The sequence below is a fragment of the Lepisma saccharinum genome, chromosome 16 (assembly GCF_977018435.1).
Source record: "Lepisma saccharinum chromosome 16, izLepSacc3.1, whole genome shotgun sequence".
Lineage (NCBI taxonomy): Eukaryota > Metazoa > Arthropoda > Insecta > Zygentoma > Lepismatidae > Lepisma > Lepisma saccharinum.
In genome coordinates this window covers 40,869,964-40,884,079 of record NC_139244.1, presented here as the reverse complement: position 1 = coordinate 40,884,079, position 14,116 = coordinate 40,869,964, and the positions used below count along the sequence as shown (strand labels likewise).

The window sequence follows — 14,116 nt, the reverse complement described above, 5'->3', positions numbered from 1 at the left end:
TATATACACATACATACAGTGGCGTAGCAACAGATCGCGAGGCCCCCATCCGTTCTTTAAATTTGAAATCTCAATGTTAATCGATACTAAATGTTCATGCATACGTCAGCAATTTACCATATTTAAATAATAATAATAAATTGCTGACGAAAATTATATTTAATAATTTCAGTCACCCGAAAAGTGTATTTGAGGAAGATGAAGGGGGGTCATGGGGGCCATGACCCCCCCCCCTCGGACTATGAAATATTATAATCTGGAGATATAAAAACGTACGAAAATAACATTGACTCAGATTGTGCAAGAATTTCGATTTCGTCCTTGCATGTAGGAATGGGTTGTCTGAAGAGAGAGAGAGTCAGGTTTCAGAAGTTTGCAGTCTGCAACATTGAGTAATTTTAGTTTTATAACCATTGATGCAAGGCTAAAAGACATCCCCATTTAGTCGGGACAGTCCATTCGTGTTACGCCCATGATTTGACGTATTCATTCAAATTATAACGTTTAACTAGAATTTATAACCAGAGAAAAGCAGAATATTTTAATTTTATTACGCACAAAAATTAGCCTTTTCCATATTTTATCTCACTTCCATTTAGGCTATTAAGCCTATATTTTTCGTATGAACCGTTTGGGACGCAAGGGCTCTTTAGGCGCGAGGCCCCGGGCGGTTGCCCACTTCGCCCTCTAATTGCTACGCCACTGTATGTATATATATAGTCTTGGAAAGAAAAGGAGCAAGGACCTCCTCGGTGACGCATGGTAGCATCGTCGCCTTGTAATCAAGTGGTTCCAGGTTCGATACCCGGTGGATGCTCATAGTGGTTCCGATCCCACTTTACACTGTAGAACCAGTCCCGATTAGGCATCTCATGTATACAGTTCATACCAGAATCGAATCCGGTATCTCTTAGTTAAAGACGACCGCGTTAAGCACTATTCTATAGGGCGGGCCCGAGTCTTCTATGGCATCTGATTGTTCACTTGGGAAATGATGATAATAAGAAATTATATGCACACGTCTAATTTCTTAAAATTAATCTTATTTGTGTGTGGAAAACTGAATATATGATGGCACTGGATAAAACAAAGTTCGCACACGCTCAAATGATTACGCTCTCTTCTTTGGTTCGGCAGGTTGAACAACCTGCCCGGGTTCGATTCCCGATTGAGGCACATAGTTGCTCGGTTCTCACTTTAAACTGTAGGTCCAGTCCCGATTAGTCTTTCTGTGCATAAAGTGGACTTAAAACACAAGTTCAATTAATCAATCAATCGAAAGGTTTAAGGTTCGATCCCTGGTGGTCAGGCCGGTAGCCAGAATTTGATTTCGGAAGGGGCTTATCCCTTATCGGCAGCCGCCATCTAAAGACGAAAAGGTTGGGGGGAGGAGTAAATGCGCTGAAGATGAATTTCTATATGGTATATTGCAACTTACCATATACAAGATGTTTAATCCTGTTAATGAAGTAAATTTAATTACTACTACACATTATTAACATCAAATATTTGTAGGATTTCGGGAAAGGACTGCAGCCCCCGAGCCCCTTCCCTGGGTATGTGCCTGCTTGTATTAGTTCCAAAATGTCTATGCTGTTCCAACATCGTGAGGAAATTTGGGAAATACTTGAAAGCGATATGGAAGCAAATTCTGCTCTCGAAACTATATGGGACTCGATGTGATGACCACGTGCAACCGAAATGAAAGAACTCCTCGCAGACCTTGTCCCTCAATATTAATTTTACTGACTAATTGCAAGTTTTTCTCGGCCTCCTCGATGACGCAGAGGTAGCATCACCGCCTTGTATTCAAGGGGTCCCGGGTTCGATTCCCGGTGGAGGCACATAGTGGTTCGGATTCCCGATTAGCCTTACTGTGCATACAGTGGACTTAAAACATGAACTCGATAATTGGAAGGTTTTAGAAGAACTAAACATAGCTTTTTATGCATTGTACAACTTTGCTTCTTTTCACCCTACTTTTACAGTTTTTCTTCCTAAGAATTCCGCTGAGTATAACACGCTACGAAACCAGAGGTCCAAGGTTTGGACATTGGACAGGTATGGTTGTATCATGTCTGTCCCATCGCCATTCCTTCAGCTCATCATTCATCCTCATCGTCGTATTTAACTGAAGAGGTAGAAAAGTGGCGTAATATAGAAATATATAAATGATTGATTTGCTTTATTTTACTTAGCTTTTCTGACATTTTTTGGCTAATCGTGAAGATGAAGATGAAAATGAGTGATGTGAAATTGATGAGAGGACCATCATAAAGAACACAAATGCCCAGTCCGGGCCATAACTCATGATCATATTATAAGTATTATTCGCTGTATGTTTAGCCAACCTAGCCACCTAAGCAGCAGCAGCTTCCGCATTTGCAGGTGGAGGCTAAATGAAGAAAAATCACAGAAAGTCAGAAAGATAAACAAATTTTGTAACATAATACTTATAGAGCATGCAGACGGCTGTAAAAACAATTGCTACATACCTAGTTTCCTTCTTTAATTGAAACGTGGGTTATTCTTCATTATACATGAGATCAACCACCCTGGGAATCGAACCCAGGATCTTGTGTGGTAGTCAGACTCTCTTTTAGAATGCCAATATGTTGGATATTTGGTCGATCAGTCGATCCTGATCCATTGTTCCCAGAGGAAGACAATCTGGCAACTTGTCATTCGACATTTTACTCGCGAAGAAGGAAAACGAGATCACAAACACTTCGTGATGCTATCTTCTTGCGTTTACAGAAGTTTACCACTGCTCGGACAACAAATCCTACTTCAAACTTTCTGACAGATATCAATTGTCCACCAAATCAACAGATGAACCGACCACTTCGACGTTTCTTCGAATTTTCAGAAAGTGGCCTTTCCCCTTCTTTTGCAGGGCAGGTCATTAGCAGGAGGGTTGAGTGCATGTGCCGAAAAAGGGACAAGCAATAGAATTCTGTTCTTGGAATTTGAAACGCATGGGGATATCTTTTCTGAACCATAAAATAATTAACCCAGAAAGTTCTAGCCACCCGTAGCTAAATCTTACTGTTTGTGTCGTCCTTTCGGCGCCCATGGTGCCAGTGCAGGGCAAGATGAAGAGGAAGTGATGGTTTTGGGGGGATCCTGGATCTGGTGTGCAGCAGGGAGGAAAAGTGCATTTTCAATAGGTCTCAGACTTCCCTGACCGGGGCGGACCACAAAACCATTAACTTACATCTGTTTGTGTTCAACAAGCAAGAAAGAGGGAAATAAGAAAGAAATGCCTTGCTTGGGTTCGTGCTACTGAAAATTGAAGAAGTGTTTCAAACTGCAAACAAAATTTACTGAAGAATTATTTTGCAATATTTGCCATCAAAGTAAAATTTCCAGCAAATACAGAACAGTTCACGGGGCGACGTGGGCATTTGCCGGGGACAGTGCCCCCGCGCGCTCCCTCTAACGACGTCCCTGAAGATAATATAACCTAACCATGACTGTTCTTTGTAAATGTTCGTTCATCAATTTCATCATATCATCAATCATCCTCATCGTCCGGATTAACCAAAAGTGGCAGAAAAACGATGTAGAATAACTGAATTCAATTAATCCATCCAAGTCCGTCAGCAGCGTTCCGGATCTTCTCTTTGTTCCGTATTTTCGGATCTGCCCCCTCACCACCCAGATAGCATGTAAGTTAACTGCAAGTTAAATCGACATTCATTCCGTACAGATCCATCACGATAATGCATGGCCGTAGGCTGGAAAATTTTTCGGGATTGTTCACTCATAATTGTTCCCGTGGGCGTCGCAAGAAATTTGAATAGAAATAATAACAATAATAATAATTAATAAACAATAATAATGACTAAAATTTCATAATAATAAACTAATTTATTCCAAACGTATTATTATTATTATTATTGCTGTCCTTACATTCTTGAGGAGACTTGTCTACTCTATCCATCAGAAGTGTGAATATGCAGCACAACTGTTTTTATTTATGTATTATGTTTTTTTTACGTTTCATGCGGTGTGTACTGAAATGAACAGTTATTTTATTTGGTTATTACATTTTAGATACCTCAAGAAAAAGCTTTAAAAGTAATAGAGCAATTTTAGTGATAAAGTTTATGTTGTTTGACCATTCACATAAAACTTAATTTTTTGAATTTTGAAAACTGTGGAACCAGTTATTGTTTGGATTAAATGGTAAAACATAAACTGGTGCCTATATTGTAGCCTCAATTTTTTGATCTAACGCCGTTTTTCTTTGTTTTCTCTGTTCGAATACTAACTTGACTTTATTTTCGTTATTAACAATAAAACTAACAAACGTTCTGCTATTTTGTAATTTGCAATAAACGATGTCAATTCGGGGGGGGGGGGGGAGGTTCTATGGACCAGTTCGATCCCACTTTCCAACGCTCTTAATCTACCGCTGGGTGAAGGATAGTGAACGTAACGTACTACGAAGCTGGAGATCCTAGGTTTCAACTCTTATAAAGGGGGATTTCAACTCTTACAAAGGGGGATTTAAACCCTTATCGAACAGGAAATTTAAAATTTACAACGGGAATTTTGGGACAATCACATGGAAATTTTCAGTCTGATCCAGGAACAGAACTGGAAAGAGGACAGCAGAAGTGAAAATGAAGTAGTCGAGGGTGGGCTGAAATTCTGAGAATTAAACCCGTTTCGCTCAAATTTCAGAATTCAAAAGGTTTGAAAATTCTAGCTCTATCATATCAGGATTGTCTCCCTGTTGTATTTTTGTGAAACTGCGAATACATTTTTGAAAATGTGTTACAAATTTTGGTTTCTGAACTTCCATTAATCCAACATGCCAGAAGTTTCGGGGGGAGTTGAAACCTAACCCCCCTCTAAATACGGCCATGCGATAATGAACGACCACACACGTCATTTTTCACAACCCAAGCGATTGCCAAAATGTGGTGGTCCGTGGTGCTTCATCCGCCTTACAGCGCTGATTTGTATCTCTTTGGGCCTATAAAGGAAAACCTACGTTGTTTCAGTTTCAACAAGTTGGAAGCGTTTAAAGCAGCTGTAAAATCATGGGTACGAAAGCAACCTCAAGAATGTTACCAACTGAATTTGAAACTTGGGTTCGACAATGGCGTAAATGTGCTGAAAGTAATGGTGGCCATTTTGAACAATACTTTCGTGTATTGATCTGTTCATTATTAAAGTTTTGGTAATGGAAGAGGAGGTATTGCTTTTTCATTACCTCTTGTACAGTCCGGCAGAATTAACTTGAGAGAAAAGGCCGCTCTGTGAGTGATGCAACTGCGCTCGAATTGGCTAGAGCGGGGGATTTCCCGCTGTAACGGGCCAACGGAAACTCTAATGTTCGGGCGCGCGAAATGTTATAACTGTTGAAAGGACTCACGTGCAGTGACTGGTGAAGCAAGCGAAGTGGCAGTGTTTTCAAATTACGGATTGAAGGTAAAGAATAAACTGTTTATCCATTTATTGTGTAAGATAATACTTATTATGCTTATAATTTTCTTAACATGTCCTCTTAATACAGTGATATTTCCGTTACACAATGTTATTATTTTTCAAATCTCCCATCTCCCGTTGCCAGCTGATTGCCCGTGATTCGCGTGAGGGTCAAGCGTTCGCTGTAGGTTGGTACTCCAGCAGCGGCGCCGGCAGCCATTTGTCTCAAGTTAATTCTGCTGGACTGTAGGTTCGGGCGATTTTGCCTGCAGAGGAAAGTGGCGGGAATGAACGTAATGGCGCACTTGCCGATTCTGACACGGGCCTAGTCTCTTGCAGGAAAGTAAACGCTACCAGAAAGTAACTGGTAACTTCCAAACGCTTCGTTTCGGAAATTAAATTTGTAATTTTTCAATTTATTTTGCTTTCAGAATGCCTTTCGAAGACTTCTTCGGACGCCATCAAATCGTTGATGAAGCGAACGAGGAGGGCGAGACTGTTTCAGAACCTTACAGAGAGCTTGTGTACAAACTGAACAAGAAACTGTGGCTCTACGCTCTAGAGAATAGCGATAAGATCCTCTATCGCTGGAAGGCTCCTCTCGACCCGAATTTCAAAGACAAAGAAGGGACCTCGATGCTACACCTGGCCGCTTGGTACAACAACGGACCCCTGGCTGAGTTCTTGCTGGAATCTGGGGCACGTGTGGACTGCATTGACAATTTCAAGGCGACGCCACTTCACGTGGCCGCCATCTTCAACAGCTCTGAAGTGGCCCAGGTGCTGATCGACAAGAGTGCGGATCCCACCTTGCAGCTAGAAGAAGTACAACCCTACATTCCAACAATAGGGAATTACTCCAAATATGTTCAACAGGTAAGATCAGTTATGCTAAGTCATGTTTGGGAAGTTACAGTTACTTGGTCCTAAAAGTAACTCAGTAAAAAAGTAATTATTACTTCCAAAGATTATGCTAGGTGAGGGGTTGGTCAGAACCCGAGCTTGGATTTCAAGGCACCAAAACCAGGGCTCGAAATGGAAAATTTCACTATACGGAACATTTTACTTTCGTTAACGTTGTGTTGTATCTTTCTTTTGATAGTGACATAACGTTCTGTATTACAATAAATAATAGTTATGAAGCCGCGGTAGCTCAGTCGTTAGACTACCATGCGGGAGACCCGGGTTCGATCCCCTGCAACATAAAACCAAGTTATTTTTTTTCCTCCGGGGCCCACCCAGCGTCGTATAAAGTACCCTTGGGGGAAACTCTCGGAGTTAAGGACTTCCAGGGGCGTGGTGCTTCACATCATCCTCACCTTCGGTCGTTATGAAGAAAGTGTGGGGCCCTAACTCCACACCCTCTATACGCCTTCATGGTGGCGTGGTGCAAATCACAGGGGAACACTTTACTTTTACTTGAATAGTTAATATTAAAATATTTACACCAGAACTATAACGGGCATGCCGTACGAACGATTTCATTGTAGTTGATGAACATTATACCGTTAGGTTAATCAGTGAAAATATGCGACGAAAGTATGAAAGAAAAAGAATGTCCGAATTTGTGTAAAGATCTTGTGCAGGTGGATACCCCTGTCAGAATAATCAAATCCACAAGACACAAGTAATAATAATTAAGAAATAGAAAGTAAAAACGAGAACCACAAGGCACGAAAAGATAAACTCTACCAGGTCCTCTCACGGTAACAACGCATCTCCACGTAGAGAGGAAGCTTAGACTATGTGAATGCTAAAATATGTACCAGGTGGTTATAATTAAAGTGACGGTGTTCAGAGTGGTACAGCACGGTCTGTAATGAGAGTAGCAGTCTGAAACTTCGTAGATATGCTAATGAAGCAATGCGCTCGCGATTTAGGCAAAAAAAAAAAAAAGTTCCAATTCTCGCCACCAGGGTAAAAATTGCCGCTGTAAGCAGTCAAAACTTGGTATAGTTACAGGAAAAACACTATAAATCGCAGAAAACAATACTCTTTGTAATAAAATATCGCTACAATTTCACTATTCGAATTACATGAACATTACTAAAGGAAAAATCAACAAGCGTCACCAACAACAACCAGGGAGCTCACACAATGGTTAGGCAATGTCACCGACTTTGACGTCAGAGTTACGGAAAATTCCACGTTTTGACTGCTTACAGCGCCATTTTTTACCCTGGTGGCGAGAATTGGAATTAATTTCTTTTTTGCATAATTCGCGAGCGCATTGCTTCATTAGCATATATACGAAGTTTCAGACTGCTACTCTCATTACAGCCCGTGCTGTACCACTCTGAACACCGTCACTTTAATTATAACCACCTGGTACTATTGAAGAGAATTAACAATTAATAATTCACACTGAAAAGAAAATGTAATGAAATATTTTAAAAAATTAACAAAGCCGAACGGGAAGGGTTCAGATATTCACGAACCGAAACGCCTTTTCGGTCCGCTCCGGTTCATTTCGAACCTTGACTAAAACCGCCCAAGTAGGGAGGCAAAAAGGCATTAACACTTGGCAAATAGGAACGATAATTGTCATTAAATTGTAAATAAGGTGTAAAATAGAAGTTTCAATTTTAATACCGTGAATGATGAAAAGCCTCTTATTCAAAAATGTCATATATTTTTTCATGAACAGAAATAGTATTATATATTTCTTAATTTTCAATAAACAGAAAAATCATCCATAAAAGAAAATTATTTCTTCTGGCCTCAAATAATAGGGTTGGTTTATATTGACATGCAATGTTGAAATACTCTTTACTCTGAAAAAAATTTCTCAGCTTAGCAAGGAGTTACTGACAAACAATTCAATTAACAAACTGGTCCTATCTTGCAATCTGAAAGTCCCCAACCCAATAAAACGAAAGACGAATATGAGGCATTATCCAGAATTTTCGGGACTAGCGTTGCCATCTGGACAGCAGTTGTAGTAGAGCGACAATGACAGACGAGCGGCCAGAGAAAATAACCTGGAGATCACTGGCGTACGCAGATTTTTTCCGGGATCGGCTGGAATTGTAAAGGTTGGATAGCGCATAGCTGCAGAGCGGCATACACAATAATATATTTCATACATTAAAAACTTCCCACTCTCAAAAATGGGAATCGGGGCCTATTTTAAGGCAAGTTTGCATTTACCACTCTGGTTTTACCACAAGTTCTTCACTACTTTTGCTTGGAAATGTTTATTTTCTCAAAATTTCAGAAGGGCCTGTATCCCCTTCACCCATCCTCTGCGTACGCCAATGCTGGAGATATATGCTAACAGCACCAAAGTTGACCTCAAGTATAAATATAAATAGCAGAAATAAACATGTAAATTACAGTGGCGACGATAAGGGGGGAGGGGTTCAGTACCCACCCACTTTTTGCCACTTTTATGTACCTCTGCACTATGCTAAACCTTATCTTCCAAGGGAGAGTAGATTGTCCTTGCCCTCCCGTTTTGGAACCCAATCGCCGCCACTGTGAGATTAGGTTAGGCAGATTAGGTTTAGTGTTGTTATCTCTGGTCTCTCTGGTTCTCACACGACTAAATACAACTTACATTAACAGGCGATTTATTGTCAGATTTCGTCATTTCGGCGAGTCTTACGTAGAAAAGGCGATCTGTTGCAAGTTTCAGATATCTCGGAGTTGATATCTTAATTTTGGTCGTCATAGGGGGTTGGGATGACGTTCGCCATTCACTGCTACGTTAATTGACAACCTATTGTTAATTTTAAAGTCTCGAGTGACGGTCGCTCCCTCCGGATGGTCTCCTACACTCGCTGCACCTGAGCTGGTATCAAAGTAATTTACAGCAGTCTGATTTGATGTATTTTGCTTTCCTTTTCTGCCACTTTTTCACCAATGACTGAAGCACACAACTGTGATTTGCACAGTTGTATAAAAAAAATGTTCTTAGAAAATTGTCCATCACGAATTTCATTCATTTTTTGTACTGATATGGTGCATACCTACCAATTGCTTGGTTGGCGTTTTATTTCATTTCTAGAACCTCGCATTGCGTAAAATAAAATTAATGAACATGGCGACGGACAATTTCCTTGGTAATACCCATTGAACTGTAATGGTAATACCACTCTACGAGGGGCCGCTTCCCCAAATTTTCTGCACTCGGATTTGTGCTACAAGGTTTTAAATGGACTCGCATCGAACAGAAAAGACAACGTGACAACAGCGACATTATTATTTCACATTATTTCGTTAATTTACATAATATATTATTACTTTTACACAGTTCAGTCTCTCCCTTCTCCAATAGCGGCATTCTTATTTTACCTCAACAAATTTCCTGTACGTAATGGAAAACCAGTTTTCTCCTCCTATGCAGTGGCGGCTCATGGTCTGGCTCTATGGGTGTGCAGGGGCCTCCCCGATGGCGCAGTGGTAGCGTCGTTGCCTTGTAATCAAGGGGTCCCGGGTTCGATACCCGGTGGAGGCACAAGTGGTTCGGATCCCACTTTAAATTGTAGGTCCAGTCCCGATTAGCCTTCCTGTGCATAAAGTGGACTTAAAACACCAAATCAATCAATCCAAAATCTATGGGTGTGCAGTTTAGTCTCTCGTCCAGAAGTGTTATACCACCCTGTGAAATACTCACACCCGTTTTTGCGTACATAATGATGCTTAATATATTGGCAACAAAAGTTTTGATCACCTTTCACTGAAAATGAGGCTATGACAGAGTTATATTTCATGATTTTTTTAACACGGATTTTTTTTACAAATTTCAAATATTTCGGAAATTATCAAGGCAATCACGAGAAGAGCGCTGTTATTGTGCAATATGTAATTCAGCATTCGTAAACCTGATAAAATCGCTCAAAACATAGAAATACCGATCTACAATATAAATATTATACTATTGTCGATTTGCAAATTATTTCGTAAAAACTTCCTCCCCCGCTCTGCTGATATAATGAACAAGGAGAATTGGCGTCACCAAAGAAGCCAATCTAACTACCACATGGAGGAAATCAAGTGTGATTTATCTAGCCGTTGTTTATTTCTAATGGCAGACTGATCGAACCAAGCAAATCAAGCGAAATCAAGATAATAATAAATCTTAAAAGAAAATAACAGTACTCACTCATTCCACACTGCTCTGCTTCGTACTTCAGAATTTTACCTTCCCTTCCGCCGTATCCATAAGTATATTATTTCAGTTGCTTTGTGGCTAACTTCCCTCCAAAAATTCAACAACGTTAAATATTAAGTCTCTGCTTCTGCTATGTACAGTTTACCTATTCATCATGAAATCAAACACTTTGCACGGAAACAGGTACGACATTTTGACAACGCTAAATAATTTTGCAACGCAGTAACAGACGACATAAATTTCAAAACAGCTGACTGATTGATGCACGCTCCCTTCGCGTGGGTTGATAATTTGGCTACTGCGCCACATAGACCGTTTATTTTTGCCAACATTCACTAAGCAAACGCATGCTTAAAACACCCGTTTCGGTTTCAGTTGCCCTCCCCCCTTTTCCTCCTTTTCTTCCCCTGTCATGCTCGGGACAGAATGGGGGGAGGGGACAATATTCCATCGAAATTTCCCTTTTCTAAAAAAAAAAAAATCCTCAATTTGCAATGATGTATGGGTTGCCTCGATTCAGTCACACGATCTCCAATGGAATGGGTTTGCAACACTACATTTGCTCGCACACAGATCGCTGCGTTCACGGCTTTCCTAAATGATGCAACCTCCCCTCACACGGCGCTCAAGCCAAAAGACCCAATCAGGGTCCTCTACGCGACTGCTGAAATACATTTCTAGTCTGTGGCAACAGCGTCATAGGGAGCGAAACTAACATTGTGTTCAAGCCCCAAGCACTGCTCGGTCTACACGGGTTGATATCACTGATCGCAGGCTTCGCCACCATCTCTCTTGGTGGAGCGGCGTCGGAACACTTGATGTTTCGAAGGAGATAGAGTTCAATAAATAAATATAATAATAATGATTTGCATTACAGATTTATTTGGGTGTGCACGTGCGAATGTGCGAATAGGCAGAAGCAATACTGCTTCTATGTACAAATTATACCTACCAAACACTAGCGCCCTCAAACGACTAGGTGGACATTTATAAAGTGTTTCACAGATCCAAACCATCATGATCTCTCCTTACATTTGTTTACGTGCCATAAATGCATAATATGAACAGATCCATACCAACAAAATATGGTAGCCTGCTCTACGTACACGTAAGTGTACACAGACAAGTCCCGCGTGCAGAAAACACAAAAGTGAATACGATTTAGATCGATTGGAGAAAAGCTAAACCCTACAATATGTATTTTAACTTTTCCATTCATCTGTGCACCTATCAGGACCATTTGGAGGATATTATACGTAACTTCCCTTTCTTAGCAAAGCAAAATTCAACGATTTGCTACGTGTTTGTTTGATTTTATCTGTCCTGAACAACTGTCGAAGATTGTCGAAACAGCAAGAAGAATAGAATGGATGAGCATATTGAGAGAGGTGAGTAAGCCTTTGCGTGAATAATTTCATGAATTGACTAGTTGTAAGGAACCGAGTTAATCCACTGTTTTACATTTCTAGCTAGCTCTGATTCGATACCCTAATGCCATTTTTTTCAAACATAATAAACTAAGTACAGCAAGAAAATTGGGTAATGCAGCGTACACCAAGCTCACCTAACAACGTACAAAAACTGAAGCTCTTGACACAGGCCCGTAGCCAGGCAAGGTCCAGGGGGGCTGAGCCCCTCTGGAACTACCGTCAGCCCCCCCTGGCACTACATTCATCCCCCTTGACATTAGGCAAAACTATTTTCTGTAATTTGTTTGCAGTGAAGAGTGAAAATGTAGACAGCAGATATTATTTGCTCACAACTTGGTGAAGGATAAATTCACAGAACATGAACAACAGCTAACACATTTCTTCATCTTATTTGTAAGAAGAAGTATAAGCAGCGGCAAGTATTTAGACGATTATCTTCTCTAGACTCTAGAAGGTTCTTTCACAGGGCAGCTTCTTTAGCTGTACTTTCGCTGCCCCTGTTGCGACCTCCCACTTAGACAGAAATCTGTGACTTTGATGACATCATGCAAATTCCCTCCTCATCTGTGTCAAAGGTCAACAGCTCCCAAGTTTTCGGAACGAAGGGGAGTTTCATAGCTTCGGCCGGGGGTGGAATGTACTGTAGGCACTATGATTGAATATTGTCCATTTTTCCTTGTGTGATATAAATATCTGTATCATCAAAAGTAGTATGGAGTGTGCAGTAAGGAATGTTTTCAGTCGCAGTCAACACTTATAAGAAAACGATGTTTTAAGAGATATAGAAAAAAATGTTGTATTTGTATGATATTTCTAAATTTCATATAACTTAATGACCCCCCCCCCACACACACACACATAATTTATCTTCATTTAATACTGTTAAACTTTTGAAAATTGGACTTGGTTTACAAAGCCCCCCTGGAGATCAATTCTAGCTATGGGCCTGTCTTGACATTTGAGGAGTGGGGAAATCCGCACAACAGAGGACAATTGATCACACACATAGGCCTACATGTCAACTGTCCAAGAAATGTCTTGTCTGATAGAATATTTTGGTTTCAGCGCCTGATGGACGCTTATCACAGGGTTAATTTATGTTCTATACTCTTCATCCGAGCAAGACATCTGGGAAGATTGGGCATCATTTTCCTAAATATATGTTTCATTAATTTGATTTGTATACGTATATTAACTTATTCGTTTATTTCTTTAAAAATAAGAAACTGTTGTGATGAGTTTAAAGTGTTCAATTTCGATAGTTGGACTTCTACTGTACATTTTCAAACCTGAGGGTAGATGGCAGCACTAATTATCGTCTAATTACTCGTCTCTTTTCTATAACCTTACTTAACATCATAAGCTTGATCATTCGGAAGGCTAGAAACGAAATAATACTAATTCGTTATTCTGATTTTTTCACGATGAAATCGTGATTAGTTAAGAGTTTAAACCACATATTTTTGTTTTGTAACGAGAAGGTGATCTTATATTTCTTCGATTAATATTTAAAGGTATGTTATAGAACTCTACGTGTTAAGGTAAATAATAAGCATTCAACATTCTCTTTTTTTGCCTATTCCAAAGTAGAAGATAGTCTAGTATTATGAATTCATCTTTTGAGGATGTTCAGCCAAAATAACAAACTATGCTTCTTCGTCTGCGCAAAGGAACTTATACAATTGTGAAATGTGAATTAGTACAATGATGTCTGTAAAAAAAATATTTGAACTAGATTACTTTTCAAGTCTAGCTTAATCAAGAATGATATCCAATAATTTTCTACCAGTTTCACACCCTACTCTCTCTCCAGCTTACTTATTAATTAATTTTTCTCCATGCTTGGGAAAAATCATGGAGACTGGAGCTATTCAAATGGAAATCTGAAACTGTAATTCTTTCGCGACTGGTAACAATAAACCGAATCTCCCGCATCCTACAACTGTCTAACAAATAAACATACCTACGCTGTCATGAACTTTTAGCAGTTGTTTCTGATTTCACTATCAAGGAGGCCGTGGATAAATTATTACACTGCCCAATTCTTCATTTCATCAGAAATATCCACGTTGTTACTGTTTAGCAAGGGGCACAAGAAAATAATAAAACGAACTGTTCTTGACTCGTC

General features: G+C 40.0%; 1 protein-coding gene across 1 annotated transcript in view; it reads left to right on the top strand.

Annotated features, from left to right (window-relative positions):
* LOC146000420 (uncharacterized) overlaps positions 1-14,116 on the top strand; it is a 76,663-nt gene that overhangs the window by 14,512 nt on the left and 48,035 nt on the right. Inside the window, exon 2 of the mRNA XM_083138027.1 lies at positions 5,874-6,318. Within this exon, the coding sequence (XP_082994153.1) occupies positions 5,875-6,318 (444 nt within the window). The 5' untranslated portion in view covers position 5,874. The remainder of the gene's footprint in view (positions 1-5,873; positions 6,319-14,116) is intronic.